This window comes from Aquarana catesbeiana, linkage group LG01 (assembly GCF_042186555.1).
Source record: "Aquarana catesbeiana isolate 2022-GZ linkage group LG01, ASM4218655v1, whole genome shotgun sequence".
Classification (NCBI taxonomy): domain Eukaryota; kingdom Metazoa; phylum Chordata; class Amphibia; order Anura; family Ranidae; genus Aquarana; species Aquarana catesbeiana.
In genome coordinates, this window is record NC_133324.1 from 188,457,967 (window position 1) to 188,484,243 (window position 26,277).

At 40.5% G+C, this 26,277-nt stretch overlaps 1 protein-coding gene across 1 annotated transcript in view; it reads left to right on the forward strand.

Moving 5' to 3' along the window:
• The window catches only part of CAMK4 (calcium/calmodulin dependent protein kinase IV), a 341,896-nt gene that overhangs the window by 225,664 nt on the left and 89,955 nt on the right, over positions 1–26,277 (forward strand). The window contains exon 6 of the mRNA XM_073624608.1: positions 22,393–22,483. Within this exon, the coding sequence (XP_073480709.1) occupies positions 22,393–22,483 (91 nt within the window). The remainder of the gene's footprint in view (positions 1–22,392; positions 22,484–26,277) is intronic.

The window sequence follows — 26,277 nt, forward strand, 5'->3', positions numbered from 1 at the left end:
CATATTACAATCATGGTAATTAGGGAATGAGGAAAGAAATACAAGATATTAGCAAACATTCAATACAATAAAATGTGATATAAAAGGATAAAAATCTTACCTTCATGTACTCCTTCTGTAGGACCTGTATGATGGCAGAACAGGTCTCTGGGATTATGATCCCCAGAGCCTGGGGGGAGATGCCTGTCGAGAACTTCAAGTCCTGCAGACTTCTCCCTGTGGCCAAATACCGCAGGGTAGCGACCAACCTCTGCTCTGGAGTGATGGCTTGCCTCATGTAGGTATCCTGCCTGCTAATATAAGGGGTCAGCAAAGCCAACAGACGGTGAAACACGGGGTCCGTCATCCTGAGAAAGTTCCTGAAATCATCAGGATTATTCTCACGGATCTCACGGAGCAAAGGCATATGAGAGAACTGGTCACGCTGAAGCAACCAATTCTTGGTCCATGAACTCCTCCCCACCCTGTTCATGGACTGGACTTGTGTCAAGGTCAGGACCCTGACACCAAGCCCCCGCACAGCACGAACTCTACGAGGAGTACGCATTCGAAACATGGCTAGAAAACGATCGGCTGCTCAGAACGAAGTAACAGAACGCACTGAAGAACAGCAAGGCCTGTGAAGAGCAACCTGAAAAACAGTAACGAACGAACAAGAATACAATGACTACCTAAAGTCACGCAAATTTTGCTGCACGCACTGAAGAGCAGATACAAACCCACAAGCACAAACTGAATGTCAGAAAACGATCTGAAAGGCACGAGTCTGAAAAAGCGCGAATCGTCTCTCACCAAACTTTTACTAACACGAGATTAGCAAAAGGAGCCCAAAGGGTGCCGCGCTTGGTTCTGAACCGGCCTCTTCTAGTCTCGTCGTACGTGGTGTACGTGACCGCGTGGTTGGCGATCGGAAATTCCGACAACTTTGTGCGACCGTGTGTAGACAAAAAAAGTTTGAGCCAACATCCGTCGGAAAAAATCCTAGGATTTTGTTGTCGGAATGTCCGAACAAAGTCCGACCGTGTGTACACCCTATAATACCCTGTACACATGGTCGGATTTTCCGACGGAAATGTTCGATGGGAGCCTTTTGTCGGAAATTCCGACCATGTGTAGGCTCCATCGGAGCATTTTCCATCGGAATTTCTGTCACACAAAATTTGAGATCTGGATCTCAAATCTTCTGACAACAAAATCTGTTGTCGTAAATTCCGATTGTGTGTGCACAATTCCGACGCACAAAGTTCCACGCATGCTCAGAATCAAGCAGAAGAGCCGCACTGGCTATTGAACTTCATTTTTCTCGGCTCGTGGTACGTGTTGTACGTCACCGCGTTCTTGACGTTCGGAATTTCCGACAAGATTTGTGTGACCGTGTGTATGCAAGACAAGTTTGAGCCAACATCCGTCGGAAAAAATCCATGGATTTTGTTGTCGGAAAATCCTATCGTGTGTACGGTGCATTACTGTTCTGAGCCCCCTATAAGGCTGCTTTCACACTGATGTTCTGCAGTTTACCCACACCATGGGTGCAGCGCAGTGTAGCTGCTACTTTCCTTGGTTAGCTGTGCTTTGCCATCAACATCTAATATATCCTGCAGGTGCGGTGCACTTTCTGAAAGCACACCAAAACTTCTGCATTCAGAAAAACAAATCCACAGGATATAATAGAAGTCTATGGCTAAGCGCAACAAACCAGCAGGAAAGCTGTAGGTACATTGCACTGCACCCATGGTGTGGGTAAACCGTAGCACATCAGTGTGAAAGCAGCCCTATACTAATATGCCCAATGTATTGCTTCACACTGACCTGAAAATCTCTTCTTTCCTGCTGCTGGCACTACTCTGGAGACCACTAGTCGGGATAAGAAGTGGAGTGCAGTTGGTATCACTCCGCATAGGACAGCAGCCAGCACTACAGAGGAAGCATCTGGTTATGCAGCTCTTGCTCCCTACTACAGCTCCAACTTTACAAGTAATCCCTCTGCATTCCTCTCTGTCTGATGCTCTGGAATGGCGGGTCAGCAAGCCCAGACCGGGATCTACCAGTCACCTGGTTAAGATCTACCGGTAGAGCGCGATCTACAGGTTGCTGACCCCCAGCCTAAGATATGACAAAAAACATATGCTTATTGCTGCATTACAACTTTTGCTTTGTCCTGTTTTTAAACAATATTCTTATTCTCAAAAATAATTCATACACATTCACTAATTAATGGCCCTGTAATCTGTTCTTCATGAAATTGTTGTTTTTCTGCCTCCTTGTAACAACCTCTACAAGCCCCTGAACCTCTCCTTTTCCCTGTTATTTCTATTTGTTTTGGAACCAGCTGAGCACGTTAGTTATGGTCATGTGTACAGCTCTACGCACACTATAAGACCCCTTTCACACTGAGACGTTTTCCAGGCGCTTTTGGGCTACAAATAGCGCCTGTAAAGTGCCTGAAAAATGCCTCCCCTGCAGCCCCAGTGTGAGAGCCCGAGTGCTTTTACAATTGAGTAGTGCGCTTGCAGGTCGTTAGAAAAAGTCCTGCAAGCAGCATCTTTCGGGCGGTGGAGAAGCCGCCCCTGCCATTGAAATCAATCGGCTGCGACACTTTGCGGTCACTTTTAATCCTTTATTCGGCCGCTAGCGGGGGTTAACAGCGCCCCGCTAGCGGCCGAGAAGCTCCGCTAGAGCAGCGGTAAAGCCCCACTAAAATTAGCAGCAGTTTACTGTTAACGCCCTCCCCCCCCCAGTGTGAAAGTAGCCTTAATCCCATGGTCCAAAGTCCCTAGTCCTTAGTCCATTTTGGAGAACAAGAGAGGAAAACTACATTTCTACATACACTGGGGACATGAAGAATGAACATAGCCATTCTCTAATAGGACGTCAGATCACAGCAGCAATAAAAAGGAATTTGGGGATTAGGAGGAGGCTAAGAGAAATAGCAAATACTTTTTGAGTTAATACTACATACTTGAATGCAATTTTCTTTTATTAAACAAGAGTTTAATGTAACCCCATGTTATCATTTATCACTGCTGGCTTTAAAAATATTGAAAATGACTTTTGAACTTGCATTAACACGGTATTGCTTAAATGAGAGTTTAATGATTACACTTTAAAGCTATATTAGCTGTCAATGCTAGCTACAATAGATATATAAATAAAAAATAAGTTAGGGGATGAAATTCTATTCCTGTAGAAAATCCTGCTTCAGGTTATCGCCTGGGATGTCATGTGACCAAAAGTCAAAGCATTCCCGCAGGGGAGGATTAGGGTCCATGTTGGCTGCTCCTCCTCTTCACCAGAGACCAGATGACCAAATGCCTAGGTTTTTTTGGTTACATGAGCACTAGGGATGAAGTTTGGGTTTGGACCAAAGTAGAAACTAAATGGAGTGTTTGCTTGCCCTCCGACAGCGTCCCACTCAGGCTTGTTATAAAAGATCCATGGGCAGCTGACTTGCAAGCAGCCATTTCCACCTGGCCATTCAGTTGTCAGTCGGGTATTATTGGCTGACATCTGAATTTAAACAAAGGGGCAAGGATGGTGGTTGATATCATGGAGTGATGGACTGTAGAGGGGGTGGGAGTGGCTGACTCAGGCTCTCGGTGGCTCGCTGAATGTCTGAGCCAGGTGCCGGCCCAGCCTGAAACGCCTCTGTGATATCAGCCGACAGCGGGCTTCAGCCCACTGTCAGCTGAAAATGGATAACAGGAGTGCAGAACGGGCTCTACTTCTTTTAATCAGGTCACCAACATCCATAATATATGTGAATTTGAACATTTTTTCATTTCGCCCTAAAGAGAACATTGGGAACATTAGCTAGGAATTAAAAATAACTGTTTTTACAAAGTATGGCAGGTTTTAACAAATTCCCCATTTTCTGCTCAGAACTATTCTCTCATGAGTCATCCATGATTTCCATTTTGAAATGTAATGCTCGGAAAACATTTGTAAGGTTTGGCTGACTATTCTGTTCAGTTATATAGATTCTCTCTAGAAAAGCATTAGCCCAAGTTCTCAAAAGGTTGAGCATTTCTTTTCATTAGCCTTAAAGCAATGACATCTGTATGGGTATTTCATATCATCTCTCATTACTAGACATCTAAATCATTCTTATCTAACATACTTTTTGCTGGCCTGCTTGAAATGGTGCCATCAATGAGTGTGCATTACTCACCGGAGAAGTGGTGTCTGCAGCAAAGTCTGAAAGATTTTCTTTTTTAGAATACATTTTCCAATAAGGCGCTTGAATTTGATATACCGTATACCTGGGTCTTATTGGAATTTACAGACAGTGACCGAAAATAACTGGTTTGTGTACAAAGGAACAAAACAGCTGGCTGGTAGGTGCCAAAGAACCTTCTAAGCTCAGTCAGTTGGGTGCCATTGCACCTTCGGGGCTCAGTCCTAAGATATATATGTTACAATGTTTGTACAATCAGTTTTCGTTTTACCACACCTATGTAACATGAGCACATAGATAAACTATTCAATCAACCTGTATCCAATCAGACAGACCCTCGTACTATATAGTTCTTGGTAGAGCTAAAGGAGATTGTACAATGAGACTGTAATGTGTGTGGTGAGCTTAAAGTGAAACTTCACTCTCCCAATCAATATTGGTTATTTTTAATCCTCATGCTGCTAGCATTAGTAAATAGATAGAGAAGTATATTATATTTACTTGTTTAAACTTTTTTTTTTTATTTCTTCAGTTACTTCATGGTTCTTGCCTAGGCAAATGATGTCATACACCCCAGGAGTCTAGAGGAGGGGAGGAAGGGTTTTCTCAGCTAAGCACACTCTCCTGCATGAATGCTTGAGCTAAGGGCAGATGGATTCCAGGAGTTAAATGGTACATGAATCATTTGCCCTTACTCAAAATGGCCACGGCCAGAAATGCTAGGGGGGTGTTTTTCAAAGTAGTTTCTCAACAAAATAAAGCATGGAGACATGGATAGATGGGGAGTTTGTATTGGATATTAAAAATAAATTAATAGTGTTTTTGGTTTGTGGTGCTCAAATGCAGTGAAGATCCGCCCTCGAAAAAAACTAACTGTATATTGCAGCTTACCAGTTCCTAAAGTGGTTGTAAACTGCTGAAGAAAAAAAAGAAACTTGTAGGACAAGGGCAAAATGTGCTAGTATGCATCGCATCCAGCAGCGCCCGCTCACCGCTGAGACAGCTGACCTCTTCCTGGTTCGCGGGCTCCGGCGCTGTGAGTGGCCGGAGCCGTGATGACGTTACACCCGCGCATGCATGTGGGAGCTGCCGTTTCCGGCACAGGCTCTGAAGGTCCAGCACTGTAAACCGGACCTTTAGAGCGCATATGCCGATTACGTCATCAGCTGCATGCACTCTGAATATATCCTAAACTGTGCAAGAAGATATTCACAGTACCTACAGGTAAGCCTTATTATAGGCTTACCTGTAAGTACAAGTGGTGTAACAGAGTTTACAACCACTTTGCAGTGCTGAAATTTCTTTTATTATGTTTATTGTTATGTTTTTTGTTTTTTTTAGGTTTTTTCCCTTATTTTCACCTGTTGAGAGAGAAACCACTTAGCACTGACAGGGGTGCTTACAATAATCAGCTTTTATTTTTTTTTATGTAACACTTTTATTCCAAAAGGAAAAAAAAATGTTTGTTGTAACTGCTTACATTGTGTGTTGGATGGAGTTCAGCTTTAATTTGTTAATCAAGTCCATCTAAAGCTGGCCATAAACTGTTTGTTTCATTTTGCTCAGCTCACTAACAAATTCCTTTATCCACAAAAAAGAGGTGGATGGAGAAATTCCCCACTCCTACTGCTGTCAGAATACGCTGATCAGCAACTGTAGCTGATAAAAAACGTTCCAACATGTTTCTTCAAACCAGACGATTAAACAATCAATTTCTTTCAAGTGGAAGAGCACAGCAGAGACCAGTCGAATTTCATTTAGTGTATGGCCAGCTTTAATCTGCTAGTGCATCTATCACTATCCTCTCCACAAGGTGACTGCTGATGTCCAAAAGTGTTCTCCATTGCTCCTCCAGCCAAAGTGGAGACACTCTAAGACAGAGAGTGTATTACTGGCCAGATCACCAGGTAAAAATAACAGGAAAAAAAGAAAACAAATGCATCCACCACATCTAAGGATTGGTAAGCTGCAATATATTACATGTTTGCTTTTGAGTTTAATACCGTTGTGAGTACTGGGGGTACTTGCCTGTCACGTGTCAGTTCATAACTGCATAGAAATACTCTGCACATATGATCTTTATGTAAATATGAGCAATAGCAGTACAATTTCCTTTCATTGCACGGCTAGGTTCACATGCATGTGAATTGGATGCATTTTGAACCTTATCCAATTCGCATGACATGTGAACTGGCAGCTTTCTCTATGGAGCCACTTGACATATCTACGGGCCAGCCACAGTGTGTTTTTTAGCCTGGTTCAGGTGCGATTTCAACAAAAGATTTACACCTGAATCGCACCTGAACTGTTGAACAAAACTGCATCAGACTCCTTTTAAAAATACACTGAAACCACGGCCCAACATGTGTGAACTGAGCCTAATTGACATTTTCCTTAACCACTTAAGCCCCGGACCATTTGGCTGCCAAAATAATTAAACTCTAGTAAGGGGAAGTGGCGCTGTTCAAAAAAAAATAGAACCTATGTGTAAATTCATAAAAAAAAGATATAATATAATCTACTCATGTGGATATTACCAACACTCCCTATAAAGTGAATAGTGCTTCAATCAAAAATAAATAAAACAAATGTAAGTGAATAGTGCTTCAATCAAAAATAAATAAAACGTCAATCAAAAATAAGTAAAACAAATGTAAGTATAACATTCAACGCATATTGTGAGCAAAGGTATAAAAAATCTAAGTAAAGTGACAAGTGCTATTCCTTGCGTGATTCAGTCCCAAAAAATGTATATATATGTGTATATAAATACACACAAATTTCCATGTTGACATAAACTGGTCCCAAAAAATATTAAATAGCGGTCTGTGAACAGTGATCCGTGCACAAGTAAGATAAAGGTGACTCTTCAGTGCTCCCTCTTCCATCCGCATCCCCCTCCTTGCACTCACCAGAGCGCCTCACCCCTGCAGGGGTAACAGGCATAATATCTGTATCCAAATGGCGATGTCCCCCTTGACGAGGTATCCCTCTGGTTCACACAGCTGCAATCCACCTCTCCAATGCGGTTTAGAAGTCCTCAGCAACGGACATCCACATATATATGGAAAAGATGAGCCTCATAGCGTGAATCCATCGAACCAAGGATTTTTATTAAATTCAAATCTCCATTTAAAAGTATTTGTAAAAATATAAAAAAAAACTGAAGGAGCACCACCGCTCCAACCAGTATCGAATAAGGCACTTCCGTAGTTCCGTCGTGATCGCGGCATGCCTTCCACGACTGGGTTGGCAAAAAACGGAAGTACGGAGAAACAGAAATGGCATGTTGCATATCAAGTATGTCCCGCTGTACGCGTTTCGTCACACAGACGTCATCTGAGGCGCTGCCATACAGTAATAATTTGTATGGGAAGGATAATAAAAGGGAACTGATTAAAAATTGGATAAAAAGCAATTCAAGTCGATATCAACATTTAACCCTCTAGGCACTAGGGACCCTAAACGATATATCAGTTTAGTTTAGTTTTAGGATATCAGTATTTTCTTATTTCCACCCCTCCAGTGATCATTTATAGTATCAATACCGTAAAAAATCAATCCAGATGGGTCCCTATTATGGAATTCATCAAAATGTCTGAAAAGGTTGTGCTTAGGGAATCCCTTTCTTATATTATTAATATGTTCCCTGATTCCTACGCAGAGGGGCCTAGTGGTTCTACCTACGTATTGCAGTCGACATGGACATTCAATGACGTAAGTCACATGAGTACTGTTACAAGTGACTAATTCTCTAATTTCATATTCCTTCCCAGTCCTAGATTTAAAAGAAACATTCTTCCCGGCTGCTTTTTGCTAACATGACAGGCTAGACATTTCTGACATTTATAAAAGCCTTTCATATGGGAAAACAGTGAAATGTGTAACACCACCTAGGTGGAGTCCAGAAATAATTAAACTCTAGTAAAGGGAAGTGGCGCTGTTCAAATAAAAATAGAACCTATGTGTAAATTCATATAAAAAAGATAAAATATAATCTACTGATGTTGGTATTGCCAACAATAGTGCTTCAATCAAAAATAAATAAAACAAATGTAAGTGAATAGTGCTTTAATCCCCAAAAATGTATATATATATATATATATATATATATATATATATATATATATATATATATAAATATGTATTTATATACACATATATATATACATTTTTTGGGACTGAATCACGCAAGAAATAGCACTTGTCACTTTACTTATATTTTTTATACCTTTGCTCAAAATATATGATGAATGTTATACTTACATTTGTTTTATTTATTTTTGATTGAAGTTTTATTTATTTTTGATTGAAGCACTATTCACTTACATTTGTTTTATTTATTTTTGATTGAAGCACTATTCACTTACATTTGTTTTATTTATTTTTGATTGAAGCACTATTCACTTTATAGGGAGTGTTGGCAATACCCACATCAGTAGATTATATTTTATCTTTTTTATATGAATTTACACATAGGTTCTATTTTTATTTGAACAGCGCCACTTCCCCTTACTAGAGTTTAATTACTTCTGGACTTCACCTAGGTGGTGTTCCCAATTAGGGAGGCTGCAGTTTTTTATTTTCCTAAGCGCGGATATCTGTTTTTATATTTTTCTGTCATCTGTGGGTGTACACATATTTTCTGCTGCATTGGATATTTTTGGATAGATGACGAATAGGAATATTGACCTTACAGGTATTTTCAACCAGGAACATGTTAATAATACACAAGATATGAATGGCCTATTTAAACAGCTTAGGCATACCCTTGAAAAACAACTAAGGGTATGGTGGGATATTGCCACCCTTGAAATGTATATTGGGGAGAATATGACACCAAGAAGGTTGAGATGGGATCTGAATCCCAATGACAGTTTGGATGATGCCACTCTTATGGAGGAATGGTATTCTTTTTTTCTCCAAATGTGAGAATGAACTCTTACAAAATATAGTCAAGAGGAGACAATTGAAACTGAGAAGGGTAGAGAGCAGCATCAATGAGATTAAAAATCTCTTCTTACCATATAGTGATCAAAATAACTATAAAGCAAAAGAAAAGGAGTTACATGAGATCATTAAAAAATATGATGCTGATATCCAAGCAAAGAAATTTAAGCTAAGAAATTCAAAAGGGATGTTTCGGATTATGCTAACAAAAAGGTGTACAAGTGGCAGGTAGATATTGAAGGGTTAAATGAAGATCTGGATGAAATCTCAATGGATGATAGCCCCACTGAGGAAACAGTAGGAGCAGAAACCCAGAATCTACACCAAACTAGATTCAAACTAGATTCAAACACACTCCTTTTACTAGAAGGGTAGGAACACCCAGAACACCTAACTACCAATCGAGGTTTATGGGTGACAGGAGAGAAGATAATGGTGGACCCTCTTATGGAAGATCCCCGGGCACCCCAAGATATAATATCCCCACATATAATAGGCTTTCCCCTATTAGGGAAAGAGGACAGCGTACACCCCATCAGAATTTCCAAAATGGAAGGGAGTACAGAGAAGAAGGGTATTTTCACCGGGGGAGAGAGAGAGACCCCCTGGGAGATGGAATGCACGGATCCCCTACTGGAGATTGGGATGGAGGGACCAATAAATTAATTTAGTTGGGGGGATGGCCCACTTGTAGATATGAACAGAGGATGAATGGGAATCGAGGATATCCACCTTTTCAGAATCAATGGATGAATATACAGAATGGATGGACCAGGAATCCAGAGAGAGAACCAGAACAGTTATACAGAGGCACCGAAAGAAACAGACAAGAGGAAAATGAGGAGGGAAGAAGAAAAAGAAGAAGAGAGCACTAGGACAAGGGATTTTTAACTTAAGTGATGTCATTTTTTCAGATGAGGAGATGAGAACTTTAGATCTAGGACTTAAATTTGCACCCGACAAGAACATTGACAAGCTTGAGGTCTTTAATGATTTGCAAAAATTTATAAGGAAATTAAAAATAAAAAAACATTATGCTCTGAATGATAAAGTCACACCAGTAGGCGAACCTTCAGAATTTGTACACACGAACCTCAAAAATAATTCTATTTTTAACCCAAAAGTCCCAGGAGACCAATGTATGGGTGCTTTTAAACATATGGTTGAGAGTGATCTTACCAAGTTGGACAAGAAGAATTCTAAAAGTGGTCAAATTTGGAAAACAATTAAAGAAATAGGAAAAAGAAAAGAGGTTTTGATACGGCCTGCCGATAAGGGGGGAGGTTTGGCTTTATTGAAAAAGGAAGAATATGAAGAGGAAATGGGTAATTTACTCAGAGTTGAAAATACGTATAAAGAATTAAAGGGTGACACCAAACAACATTATGAGAAGAGCCTTATAAAACTTGTAAATAAAGGGAAAGAAACTGGGATTCTAAACAAGAAGGAAGCCAAGTATTTGGTTCCAGAATTCACGAAAACTCCGGTAATTTACTACCCGTCTAAAGTACAGAAGAGGATGGAAAAACCACCATGTAGGTCAGTTATAAGTGGAGTAAATTCACTCTTTTCGAGATTGGGTGAATATATTGATCAGTTTTTAGAACCCCTTGTATTGAAAGGGAAGTTTTATCTTAGGGACAGTATCCAACTTATAAACAAACTACAACAGGTTGCAGGTGCTAACAAATGTCTTCTGGCAACTATAGATGTCAATTCCCTGTATACTAGTATTGCATAAAAGGTTGGATTGGAAGGGGTTGAGAAGGCCTTACATGACGGTACGGACCTTAAACAAGAGCAAATTGGATTCTTACTAGAGGGCCTCAGACTAGCAATGGAAAGTAATTATTTTTGGTATCAGAATGAATACTATGTCCAGATGAAGGGTGTAGCTATGGGCGCCAAATATGGCCCTAACGTGGCAAATTTATTCATGGATATGTGGGAAGAACAATATATATCGAAGGAGGCGCCCTGAAATAAAATTCTACTGGAGGTATATTGATGATATAATCATCTTGTGAGAGGATACCTCGGAGTCAATTCATAAATTCCTAAAAGAAATAAACAAAAATAAATATGGAATTTCTTTCACCGACAAGAGTGACCAAAACCAGATAGACTATTTGGACCTGCAGATTTTTAAGGAAGGTGATGAAATATTTACAAAAACTTTTTTCAAGATGACAGACCATAACGGATATATACCTGTTTCCAGTTGCCATCATCCCAAGTGAAAAGAAAATATTCCTAAGGGGCAACCGATGAGAGTATGTAGGAATTGTCGGACTATAGAGGATTACCATGCCCAAGCTGAATAGAAAGGGGGGGGAAAAATTGGGACTTTAATTGAGGCACATATGCGGTGTGCCTCCATCCCTATGCTAAGTGCAAAAAAGAGAAGGGAAAGTGGGACTTTGATTGAGATAGATGACTTTGTGGAGGCAAAATTGAAATAAATGCAAAATTGTTTTATTAATGACAAACGTTGTAAAGAATATGGCAATAAAGTAACCACATATACATTCAATACAGTAATTAGTATAGACTCCACCCACACATAACATACAAGTGTGGCATGGAAAAAAGTTTTGCATGAGTATGGTATAGTCAAAGCAGTTCAAAGGTACATAACATAGGGTAAATTTATATTATTACATATGACATAAAAACAGCACCAGCGGCAGGAGTATGGGTGTAGCAAGTATAACCAAAATGGATGAATAAATAAATGTCAGAATTATTAATCTGCTGCAGACTGAATTTCAATCTGTCCATTACAGACACAAGTAGCATCACTTGTGCCCGACGCGTTTCGTGTAGAGACACTCCTCAGGGGCAGATGCTAAAATATATCTGCAGAGTGTAAAGAAAAAAGTGGTGACATTAGTCTAATTCTAATTAATAATGTAGCAATAGGGCAGATTATCTCGTCCTAAATACTCACATAGGGTCCAAAACGGTAAAATGTTGCGGCAATGTGATCAACGTCCCAATAAAGCCTCCCCCGGGAACTGAGGTAAATGCAGCCGCGCACGGTAGGGCACACGCAACAAAACCTCCCGATGACCCAAGGCACAAATTGCTGGTGCAGGTGAAATATTGCGGTGGCCTGAGAGGGCAACCTGAAGTGATATGAGAAGGTCAAAAAAAGAATGTGAAAGTGAGAATGAGTAAAAATGTGAAAGAATGAAAAAAAAAAAAAAAAAAATATATATATAATAAAAAAATATTCAAAATATATGAATAAATAAATATAAAGATAAAAAAATGAATACAAATAGTGAAATAAATGGAATGTGATATAAAAAAGGGGGGTGTAGGTTGACTAAGTGTATGAACTATGTGAGCATTATTGATGTTGCGTGAAAAAGGTGAAAGGTGGCAACAGTGATAACAAAAATAAATATAAATAAAATAAAACATGGTGACAGACAATTGTGGATGACCTAGGAAGTGACTTACGTGTTGGAGCAGGGCTGAAAACAAAGGGAAGTGTTGAATGCAATGTGATGACTCGGAGGTGTATCAGCAAGAGTGTGACAGGGGAGGCAGCTTATATGTACTCCGCACACGTGCACGCCGGCTCTCACCAGCGTCACGCTGGCGTGTGATAGGCAGGAAGGGGCTCCGGAGAGGGCGGTAAGCACCGCCCTCCACAGAAGCCCATATTCACTGCCAGAACAGCTGGGATGGAAATCACGTGCCCTGTGCGTTGGCCCCAATCATGACGCCACGCACACAGGGCAGGGTGCGTGGCGCCGATGCTCTGTAGGCATCCGCCCGCTACCCCGTAACACTCCCCGCCCCCCGGTGGGCGGAGAGGGGGGAGGGGGAGGTACATAGAGAGCATCGCAGCTCCCGAGCCCAAGCTGATACCCTGATAAGGAAGTTTGTGGATAAGGGTTACCACAAGGAACCTTTGGTGGAATTAAAAATGGAAAGAGGGAATCTGGATCGGAACTCCTTACTGACGAAGAATAAGAAGAGAAATAATAATTCGCAGATGGATGTAGCTTTCCTCACCGGTTTTAATAATCAATACCGATCCATCGAGGACATTGTTAGGAAGTATTGGCCTATTTTAAAATCTGACAGGATCCTAGCGAGAATTCTTACAAAAAAAACTGTTTTATCTATAGGAAAGCACCTACCCTCAGGAATCATTTGGTTCAAAATGTAATTGATCCACCTAAGGCTGTCAAGTTGTTTTCCCATATGAAAGGCTTCTATAAATGTCAGAAATGTCTAGCCTGTCGTGTTAGCAAAAAGCAGCCAAGGAAGAAATTTTCTTTTAAATCTAGGACTGGGAAGGAATATGAAATAGAGAATTAGTCACAACAGTACTCACGTGACTTACGTCATTGAATGTCCATGTCGACTGCAATACGTGGGTAGAACCACTAGGCCCCTCTGTGTACAAATCAGGGAACATATTATTAATATAAGAAAGGGATTCCCTAAGTACAACCTTTCCAGACATTTTGATACATTCCATAATTGGGACCCATCTGGATTGATTTTTCACGGTATCGATACTATGATCACTGGAGGGGTGGAAATAAGAAGATACAGATATCCCAAAATGAAACTAAATGGATATATCGTTTAGGGTCCCTAGTGCCTAGAGGGTTAAATGTTGATATCAACTTGAATTGCTTTTTATCCAATTTTTAATCAGTTCCCTTTTATTATCCTTCCCATACAAATTATGAATCCAATTCTATGTCTCAATCTTTTTTTTAATGTTCTTTTAAACAATAGATTTTTTCTGTCTTTTCAGAGAAAGATATATAGTGCCTTATATATATATATCTATATATATATATCTATATATATAGATATATATATATAGATATATATATATATATATATATATATCTATATATATAGATATATATAGATATATTCTACCTATGCACTTTACAGGTTAATATTTTATTAATTTTTTATTTTTTTCATATTTATTAACCTGTTTGAATTTAGCCCTTTGTCCTACTAGTCTTAACCTTGTTTGTCTTTGTAAATTTATACAGACCTAATTTTATATATGATCTTTACCTATCCATGTTTCTTATATGTTTGTGATTAATTAGCATTGGAGATGTCGCTTATTGCCATTACACATTTTCCCCATTAGATGGCACTCTGTGATGGGAATCTATCATTCATCTAGTGGGGGAGCTAGGTTACGGAGCTTTCATCTGCCTTTGTGTTATGATTTGTTCAGTTGGCGTTTACCCGATTGGCTATTGCGGCACCTCCATGTGCTATATATGGGTGTAGGGTGTACCAATATGGCAGCACCTCAGATGACGTCCGTGTGACGAAACGCGTAAGGCGGGACATACTTGGTACGCAAAATGCCATTTCCGTTTCTCTTTACTTCCGTTCTTTGCCAGCCTGGTCGTGGAACGCACGACGCAATCACACCGAATCTACAGAAGTGCCCTATTCGATAATGGTTGGTGCAGTGGAGCTCCTTCAGTTTTTAAAATATTTTTACAAATACTTTTCCATATATATGTGGATGCCCGTTGCTGAGGACTTCTAAACCGCATTGATGAGGTGGATTGCAGCTGTGTGAACCAGAGGGATACCTCATCAATGAGGACATCGCCATTTGGATACAGATATTACGCCTGTTACCCCTGCAGGGGTGAGGCGCTCTGGTGAGTGCAGGCACAGGAGGGGGATGCAGATGGAAGAGGGAGCACTGAAGCGTCACCTTTATTTTGCTTGTGCATGGATCACTGTTCACAGACTGCTATTTAATATTTTTTGGGACCAGTTTATTTCAACACGGAAATTTGTGTGTATTTATATACACATATACAGTGGGGACGGAAAGTATTCAGATCCCCTTAAATTTTTCACTCTTTGTTATATTGCAGCCATTTGCTAAAATCATTTAAGTTCATTTTTTTTCCTCATTAATGTACACACAGCACCCCATATTGACAGAAAAACACAGAATTGTTGACATTTTTGCAGATTTATTAAAAAAGAAAAACTGAAGTATCACATGGTCCTAAGTATTCAGACCCGTTGCTCAGTATTTAGTAGAAGCACCCTTTTGATCTAATACAGCCATGAGTCTTTTTGGGAAAGATGCAACAAGTTCTTCACACCTGCATTTGGGGATCCTCTGCCATTCCTCCTTGCAGATCCTCTCCAGTTCTGTCAGTTTGGATGGTAAACGTTGGTGGACAGCCATTTTTAGGTCTCTCCAGAGATGCTCAATTGGGTTTAAGTCAGGGCTCTGGCTGGGCCATTCAAGAACAGTCACGGAGTTGTTGTGAAGCCACTCCTTCGTTATTTTAGCTGTGTGCGTAGGGTCATTGTCTTGTTGGAAGGTAAACCTTCAGCCCAGTCTGAGGTCCTGAGCACTCTGGAGAAGATTTTTGTCCAGGATATACCTGTACTTGGCCACATTCATCTTTCCCTCGATTGCAACCAGTTGTCCTGTCCCTGCAGCTGAAAAACACCCCCACAGCATGATGCTGCCACCACCATGCTTCACTGTTGGGACTGTATTGGACAGGTGATGAGCAGTGCCTGGTTTTCTCCACACATACCTCTTAGAATTAAGGCCAACAAGTTCTATCTTGGTCTCATCAGAGCAGAGAATCTTATTTCTCACCATCTTGGTGTCCTTCAGGTGTTTTTTAGCAAACTCCATGCAGGCTTTCACGTGTCTTGCACTGAGGAGAGGCTTCCATCGGGCTACTCTGCCATAAAGCCCCAACTGGTGGAGGGCTGCAATGATGGTTGACTTTCTACAACTTTCTCCCATCTCCCGACTGCATATCTGGAGCTCAGCCACAGTGATCTTTGGGTTCTTCTTTACCTCTCTCACCAAGGCTCTTCTCCCCCGATAACTCAGTTTGGCTGGACGGCCGGCTCTCGGAAGGGTTCTGGTCGCCCCAAACATCTTCCTTTTAAGGATTATTGAGGCCACTGTGCTCTTAGGAACCTTAAGTGCAGCAGAATTTTTGTTGTAACCTTGGCCAGATCTGTGCCTTGCCACAATTCTGTCTCTGAGCTCTTCAGACAGTTCCTTTGACCTCATGATTCTCATTTGCTCTGACATGCACTGCGAGCTGTAAGGTTTTATATAGACAGATGTGTGGCTTTCCTAATCAAGTCCAATCAGTATAATCAAACACAGCTGGACTCAAATGAAGGTGTAGAACCATCTCAAGGATGATCAGAAGAAATGGACAGCACCTGAGTTAAATATATGAGTGTCACAGAAAAGGGTCTGAATACTTAGGACCATGTGATATTTCATTTTTTCTTTTTTAATAAATCTGCAAAAATGTCAACAAGTCTGTGTTTTTCTGTCAATATGGGGTGCTGTGTGTACATTAATGAGGAAAAAATGAACTTAAATGATTTTAGCAAATGGCTGCAATATAACAAAGAGTGAAAAAATGAAGGGGGTCTGAATACTTTCCGTCCCCACTGTATATACATTTTTTGGGACTGAATCACGCAAGAAATAGCACTTGTCACTTTATTTATATTTTTTATACCTTTGCTCACAATATGTGTTGAATGTTATACTTACATTTGTTTTATTTATTTTTGATTGAAGTTTTATTTATTTTTGATTAAAGCACTATTCACTTACATTTGTTTTATTTATTTTTGATTGAAGCACTATTCACTTACATTTGTTTTATTTATTTTTGATTGAAGCACTATTGTTGGCAATACCCACATCAGTAGATTATATTTTATCTTTTTTATATGAATTTACACATAGGTTCTATTTTTATTTGAACAGCGCCACTTCCCCTTACTAGAGTTTAATTATTTCTGGACTCCACCTAGGTACTGTTCCCAATTAGGGAGGCTGCAGTTTTTTACATTTGGCTGCCCAAAGACCAGAACACTTTTTGCGATTCGGCACTGCGTCACTTTAACTGACAATTGCGCGGTCTTGCGACGTGGTTCCCAAACAAAATTGACGTCCTTTTTTCCCCACAAATAGAGCTTTCTTTTGGTGGTATTTGATCACCTCTGCGGTTTTTATTTTTTGCGCTATAAACAAAAAAATAACGACAATTTTGAAAAAACACCAATATTTTTTAACTTTTTGCTATAATAAATACCACCAAAAAATATATATAAAAACATTTTTTTTCCTCAGTTTAGGCCAATACGTATTCTTCTACATATTTTTGGTAAAAAAAAAACGCAATAAGCGTTTATTGATTGGTTTGCGCAAAAGTTATAGCATCTACAAAGTAGGGGCATAGTTTTATGGCATTTTTATTAATAATTTTTTTTTACTAGTAATGGCAGCGATGGCAATTTTTATCATGGCTGCGACATTATGGCGGACACATCGGACACTTTTGGTGCAATTTCGGGGCCATTCACATTTATACTGCCATCAGTGCATTGAAAATGCATTGATTACTGTGTAAATGTGACTGGCAGTGAAGGGGTTAACCACTAGGGGGCAGTGAAGGGGTTAAGTGTGTCCTAGGGAGTGATTCTAACTATGGGGTGCATGGCTATGTGTGACTCGACACTGATCACCGCTCCCGATTACAGAGAACTGTGATCAGTGTCCTGTCACAAGCCAGAACGGGGAAATGCTTGTTTAGATCAGCATTTCCACGTTCTTCCTCACCGTGAGATGATCGCGGGGAAACCCCACGGACATGGGGTCCGTGGGACCCGCGATCACGCTCATGGAGGTTGTGGCAGTATGCCTGCAAACCGCTTCCTAAAGGGCAACGTACAGGTACGTTAATCTGCCTGTAAGGGCCCTTCTGCTGAGGTATATCGGCGTGAGCCGGTCGCCAAGTGGTTAAAGGAGAAAACAAAAAAAAACATTCAAACTCACCTCTGTAGCTGCAGTATCAGTCCAATGCTGCAGCTGTCCCCCACTGGCTCCAAGAACTGAACGATCATATGACCACTGATTGCCCGGCTCTCTGTCTTCAGTGCGCAGAGAGTGATGACACCGCTCTGGCTCTTCATTTTTTATTGCAATTACAGTTTGTTGTATATACAGCTCATTATACATGAGCCCACACATTAGTCTAGGTCCTTTAAATTAAGTGACATACTATATCAGTAATGGCGAACCTTGGCACCCCAGATGTTTTGGAACTACATTTCCCATGATGCTCACCTTTTCTTCAAATCAAACCCGAACACTTTAGCGGCGCACAGCAATTTTTTTTTTAATAGTATAAATTATACATATATTTTGCTGTTAAATAACATTTCTAATCATATGGCATTAATACCAAGAGTCCCCCTTTACATCAGAGTCCACAGAGTTCCCCTTTTACATCTGAACTCGCAGTTCCCTTTCACTCTAAGGGGGGACTCTGATGTAAGGGAGAACTCTGGTGACTCTAAGGGATGCTCTGGGAATCCTTATTTAAGGGGGGAACACTGAGAACTCTGATGTACGGAGAGGACTCTGCTGTAAGCGGGAACACTGTGACCTCTGGTGTAAAGGGGAACTCTGATGTAAGGGGTGCTCTGAGAACCTTGATTTACCTTAGTGTACTCATTCAGAGGCAGGAAAGAGAAGGGGGGAGACTTCAGCCACAAACAGGAATGGATGGTGAGCTCACTCACCCCTTGGCAGTCAGCACCTCTCATTCAGATGTATCTGAAGCTGCTAGACTTCCAATTTCCAGCCCCCACTATCCTTTTCTGAGGCACAGCGCCAGGGATTGGAGTGTGGGCAGACACAGAGGGGTAGGGGCGGGGAAAAGAGGTGCAGATCGAGCCCTTTCTCCTCTCCCGTCAGTGTGGGGGGCAGGGGGTTGGGGAAATTGTTAGTATTGTTAGTGCTGGCTTTGGGCAGTGTGAAAAAGAGTGTAACAGACACTCTCAGCTTAGCCAACTGCAGCCAGCAAACCTGCTGGGAGGCCATAGTCCAGTCTGAATAATATGTCCGGGTTTCAGGTAGTCTGAAACCCGGATGCATGATTCCAAACCCGAAATGTCCGGTTAAATCCCGGACAGGTGGCAACCCTTTGCTTGTGCACTCTGCAGTGTAGTTGAGCATCATGAGAAATGTTCCAAAACATCTGGGGTGCCAAGGTTTGCCATCATTGCCCTATATGGTTACCATTGGGGTTTTTGTTTTTCATTTTTCTTAACCTGTACAGTACTAGAAAATGAAAAGAACACCACAGATAAGGCTGAGGGTCTACTGAGAATATTGGCACCATTTCAGACTGCCCTAATTCTTTGGCCACACTGCTGTGAGATATAAAATGATGTTTTTTTTGTGTGTAACAATTCTGCTGCGGACATTTCCCATCTTACTTGTGTCCTTGTATATCTGCAGCAAGCACAGGGCCATGAGTGTCTTATGATAAATAGGACTTGATCATTGGACAAAATGTGGCCAAGGTCTATCTATCTGAGCCTACACATTTTTTGTGGGGGTGCAAAAAATCAGGACAATCTCTCCATCATGCATGGGATGTTTGTAAAGGTGACACAATCCCATATATTACCAATTTTCTTTTCCAGTTGAATGTCTACTAAGCAGAGACTAATGTTTTTTTTTTTTTTTTTTCAAAGGTTTTTATTGCGCACAAAGTCAAAATTTATACAATACAGTCAATATTGAAGTGACGTACAAATCAAAATAAAAGTGTACATCTGACATGTGACCAGCATTAGTAAACATACATATTGCAATGCTCCTACATTCAGGTTCATGAGTTCTCTATCTTTATCACTCATTTGGTATATGTGCTTTTTTTTTTAAACCAGAAAAACAAACAAACAAAAACCAGTATATTACAACCAGCAACTTCTCCCATCCCACCCTCGCCCACCCAAAGTCTGTCTTCAGTAGAATGTCCCAAAGGATAAAAACCAAAACCAAAAGAAACCTCATCACCCCTGTCGGAAAGTTTAGCTTCATTATCATCAACCCTCTGCTTAGTCACTTCCTGGAATAAGAAAACTCCCAGAAAAGTATTTATCCCTCGCCTTCCAGGGTATCAGTAGAGGCAACCCATCGAAACCATACTTTTTGAAATTTCTTAGAGGCCCCCCCTAGCTTCATAAGTCATTTTATACATCAAAACATCAGCGTTAATTACTTTTTTCCACATCCCCAGTGTCAGCAGTTCGTCGTGTATCCATCTTCTAGCAATAAGCTTCCTTACGCAGAGATGAATGTTAGCTTGATTAAGATCCTGACAACAGCCTGGTTTTACGACATGGGAAATGAAATATGTATTATCCGAATGGCTTTCTAGGTTTTTAGGACACATGAATTCCTGGAATGTACAATATCTATGCTAAAGGCTACTGACACTTCTAAGCCAATGTATATGTGCATTGTTATAAAAAATAAAAATTCAATTTACATTTTACATGTGGCTTCACATTTTGCAACTAAATATACAGCTGCATTTCAATTAAAAACAAAAACCTGCTTTGTAGGTTAAAGTGCATGACTATGTATTTTGCTAGCAAGTGTGAATTAAAGTGGTTATAAACCTCTGAACTGAAAAATGGACAAAGAATATCCTGCTATAGTGTGTACTTGCCACTGTTCAAAGCACCTAGTGTGGTTCCTATTTCCTCTCTCCTCCCTCTGTTAAAGCGGAACTTCAGTCATTTTTTCACCTTTCCATCTATTAAATCTTCTGCCCTTGTTGTTTTAACTTTGGATAGTAAAACATTTTTTTTCTGTCAGTAAATACCTTATACAGCCCACTTCGTGTTTCTTGTCTGGTAAAAAGCCTAGGCTTATATGACATCATGTACAGCTCTCTCACTGTTGTGAGAGTTTGCCAGGAAGGGAGGGGGGATGAGTCATAAGAGGGAAAATGAGAGCTGCAGAGCTGGAGGTGTGCCTTTGTGTATCTGTGTAAATCCAGGAAGTGAAAAGGCAGCAGCTTCAGCTGCCCACATTTAAAATGGATGCAGCCAGACTCAGTGGAGGGAGATTTCTGCAGCATATTTGGCAAGTACAGAAACACAGTATATATAAAATAATATGCAAAGTGGTTGAAGGGAAGCTTCAGAATGACACAGATGTTTTCATTACAAGTCTTGTGAGCAGACTGCAGTTCCTCTTTAACTACATGAGTAACTTCCAAAAGTCTATGCTGACACCAGATAATCTTCAAAGATGGCCCCACTCCCCTCTGGCCCACAGCAGGTGATTGACAGCCTCAGCTCTGCCTCTTTTCCTATGAGAATATGTATAGAAGGGTGTGTCTTTTCCTTGCACTCTCAGGTTACACTGAAGTTCTGTGTCCTAGCTGTGCAGTGTGTGATGTCAGATCCCCGCCCTCTGCCGTCTACTACTAAGAAATAGCATTTGATCTGTGTACTTTAAACAGATCTGGAGAAGAGAGGGCCGCAGATAAACAGGCACAACTTATGTAGAAGGATTTGTTCCATTTCTGTTTATCATCTTAGATTAGTAGCTTCGGTAGGTATATATAAGGTTTTACAACCACTTTAAAGCAAAACACAATGTTGTAGTAAATATGATATATCATATATATATAGATATCAGAACAGCTGATTTTCTGCTTTTTGTAGTTGTACTGTTTTCTGAATGTTTGGAAGAAAAGCCAATGAGCTGCATCAGATTTCAGAACAATATCTGTGTTCAGAAATATGTAAGGCGTTTCAAATTATGTGAAACACAAATGATCAGGCCAAATGTATTTAGTATACTAAGGAGGACCTAGAGATGTTAGAGATTTAAACTGATATTTAAAGCTGAACTCCAGGGGGAAAAAAGTTCTCCCATGCAGGGAGGCTGCCCCCACATTGCAAGGATTAAATGTTCATTAGGCCTAGGGTACTGGGAAAAGAAGTTATACTTCTGGCGATCACAGGTAGGGCAGATATGTCTTTGATATGTGGACTGTGGTTGAAAGCCTGGCGTCACTTCCTGTAGGCTGTGCAAGAGGAAAGATGGTGGCATCCAATGGTAATATACTATGACTGGGTCTCTTTCTGTCACCTGATTAAGCACTTTTGAATTCTTTATGAGCTAAATTGCTAATATTTGACAGTAGTATCTGCAAACAGTGGTAAAGGAAAGGGTTGCTTTAAATACATACAGTATTTAGCTATGGCTGTAAATTGTACAGATAGGAAAAACGCATGGATTTTTCAGACTGATATCATCCCTGTTAGCAGTCCAGATCAGAGCATGAATAACTGATGAGCAACCAACACAGCAATTAGTATTTTTTCAGGTGAAGTGGGTCTAATGGAATACTTTCATTTTCCAGTATTTGCACGAAAATGGCATTGTTCACCGAGATCTCAAGCCAGAAAATCTCCTCTATGCTACTCCAGCACCAGATGCTCCTTTGAAAATTGGTAAGCGTTTTAAAAATCTTCTGTATTGTATTCATACTGTGATTGGTCCTGTACAAGTAAGACAGCAGTGATAAAAAAATAATATAATTCATTCATGCAAATGCATATACATTGTATATCAATCATTATACCAATAAATAGGGATGGGCCGAACGGACCTCTGTTCGGTTCGCACCAGAACTTTCGAACACAGCGAAAGTTCGGGCCCGAATACCAAACCCCATTAAAGTCAATGGGACCCAAACATCAAAAATCAAAAGTGACCTTTTTGAAGGCTTATATGCAAGTAATTGGGCATACAATGGTTATAGGGGTCTGGGTCCTGCCCTGGGGGACATGTATCAATAAAAAAAAAGTTTGTGCAAAACATCATGAGCAGTGATTTTTTTTGATTTTTAAAGTGAAAGCATAAAAATGAAAAATTTTTGTTTGGATACATTCTCACTTTGACTTTGGATAGAAGTAACGGGTGTGTAAAAATTGGTCTTTGGGTGTTGGTGGCGCCTTCCCACCATAACCCTATAGAGGTACTCTTGATGATAGCAAGGATTGGCCTTGCTGTAAAAAATTGAGATGATATGCACCTGTCAAACAGGTGCAGAAAAATTACTCTTTGGGAGTCAGGGACGCTTTCCCACCGTAACCCTATAGAGGTACTCTTGATGAAAGCAAGAATTGGCCTTGCTGTAAAAAATTGCAATGATATGAACCTAACAGGTGCTGAAAAATTGGTCTTTGGGTGTTAAATGTGTCCATGCAACCTATACCAAAAACATTCTTTCAGATGAAATGATTGAACACCCTCAAAGCTAGGCAGCCTCGAAGTCCTGCAGAGATTCCACATCCCAAAAAGACTTAATCAGTGACATCGACATCAGGGGCTTCATAGCTGGTAATCCAAGACTGACTCATTATTATAAAAGTCAAATGGTCCACGGAGTCTGTGGACTGACGTGTTCTATGATCAGTAACGAAATCTCCTGCAGCACTGAATGCCCATTCTGAAAGCACACTGGATGCAGGGCAGCCCAACAACTCAATAGCATACTGGGCAAGTTCTGGCCAGTGGTCTATTCTCATGACCCAGTCTAAGTCAGTGGATGGTCAGCTGGAAAGCTCTCCATCTCTGTTTTGGCCCAGAGGTAATCGTCTACTATGTGATGCAGACACTGCCGATGGAATGTGGAAGCTGACAGCCCTGGGCGGCGAAGACTAAAAAATTCCAAAATGCCTCACTTAGGTGGACGCCTTCTCCATCACTCCTCTCTTGACCAGACTTGAGAAGCAGACTCCTCGGGTTCACTCAGGATGACAGCATCTGGAACTTCCTCCTCCCAGCCACGTACTACTCCCAAGGGTCCCGGGGTTGGAAAGCCATTGCTTACAGATTGACACATGTCTTCCTCTTCTTCAAAGCCTATGAAAATGCCAGAATCCTCCTCCTCATCCTCCTCCCCTTTCTCCTCCTGTGTGTTCTGTGACATAGGAATGATGGTGTCTGGATAAAGTGGGCCTTGAGAGGAAAGGAAGTCCTCCTCTTCCTAATGCTGCTCTGCCTCCAGTGCCCTGTCCATAATTCCACGCAGAGTCTGCTCCAGCAGGAACACAACAGGGATTGTGTCACTGATGCATGCACTGTCACTGCTCACCATCCTTCTGGCCTCCTCAAATGGTGACAATACAGTACATGCATCCTTAATGATCAGCCATTGGCATGGGGAAAAAAAGCCAAGGCGGCCTGAGCCTGTCGTCGTGCCGTACTGGCACAGGTACTCGATGACGGCCCTCTGCTGCATGTATAGCGGTTGCAGCATTCTCAAAGTTGAGTTCCATCTGGTGGACATGTCACAAATCAGGCGGTTTACGGCAGGTGGAATTCCCGCTGAATTTCAGCCAGCCATTCACTGGCTGTGTATGACCGCCTGAAATGGCTACAGACTCTTCTGGCCTGCTTTAGTACATCTTGCAACCTTGGGTACGTACTTAGGAAACGCCCCACCAAATTAAGGCCTTCTGCCAGGCATGGCACATGTGTCAACTTTCCCTGTCTAAGGGCAGACAGGAGGTTTGAGCCATTATCGGATGCCACCATTCCTGGCTCCAGCTGGCGTGGTGTGAACCACCTCTGGGCCTGTCTCTGCAGAGCTGCAAGAATCTCTGCTCTGGTGTGGTTCCTGTCCCCTAAACGCACCAGCTGAAGCACTGCATGACACCTTTTAGCCTGACTCTGGGAATAGCCCTTTAAACTCTTAGGGAAAATATTAACTAAAAAAGGAAATTCCCCTAATTGGATTTTTCCGGCACTTGCACAAGAAATTGTATAGATTGTGATCTCATATAAGAGTAAAAACAATATTTTTATTTAAAGATTATAAAAACAAGACATTCCAAGCAACGGAAACATAATACATATAATTCAAAAACAGTACTGATTATATTCAACTAGACAATGATATTCCTACAGTCGGGGCTTTTTAGGCCCATTAATTGTGTTCCACTACACGGTGGTATTTAAACGATGGAAACTCTTTGCCAGCCCAACGCGTTTCGGGATATATGAAAATTCAGTCCTTCTTCAGGGACTTAATTGGAAAGAGGAATTCATCTGAATTAATTAAGAAAATGTAATAGGTAAATTACCATGCATATTTTTGTGTCAATATCTAACTGTATAGGTTGATCAATTGATCACCTACCTGTGATGTTGACGTTGCTTGTTTTAGAACCAATGGTAAAAAGGGAGAACGGAAGTATTTGAAAATATGATAACAGATGGTTATAATTTTTATATATATGAAGTGCTGTTCTCTGGATAGTTCATCAATATGTTTCAATCCCTCAAATTGTGGATATGCAAAGTTAACCTTACACCTACCCTGTCCGTCCTGGATGCGTGCTGGCCGCAGCGGTACACTGGAGCAAAAACAGGGAAGAAGGCAAACCTATGGATAGAATTTAAATATAGATTCTCTTTAAAAATAAATATTTATTCAAAGTAGCTGATTGTGAGAAAAAAAAAAAAAAATATTGTATGAACATATATGCATGAATGCGTAATACACACACAGACGTATACGCACAAAAAATTCAAATGGGCCATTGTTGTTGCATCCTAGGAGTGGAAATGTAAAAGATAATAATGAGAGCTAATAAAGAGGAAGGACCTCTAGAGTATTGCTGCATTGAAGTCTTTTTTATTATCCTAAAAACAAATGGTAGTATTACCTATGGTATATCTTTAGGTGCAATTTAGGTGCACATTGTGGAGACGATATGTTAATTATCTCTACAAGCTATGCAAGGCAATCGTTTTGTCTATACTGCTTCTGCTATTGAACAATTTTTATATATGGATATATTTTATTACTATATTTACACATTGTTTTGCCCTAATTATAATTATGTAATAACGCCCTTAAAACATTTAAAAGACCTATGTGTAGGAATACCATAGGTAATACTACCATTTGTTTTTAGGATAATAAAAAAGACTTCAATGCAGCAATACTCTAGAGGTCCTTCCTCTTTATTAGCTCTCATTATTATCTTTTACATTTCCACTCCTAGGATGCAACAACAATGGCCCATTTGAATTTTTTGTGCGTATACGTCTGTGTGTGTATTACGCATTCATGCATATATGTTCATACAATATTTTTTTTTTTTTTTTCTCACAATCAGCTACTTTGAATAAATATTTATTTTTAAAGAGAATCTATATTTAAATTCTATCCATAGGTTTGCCTTCTTCCCTGTTTTTGCTCCAGTGTACCGCTGCGGCCAGCACGCATCCA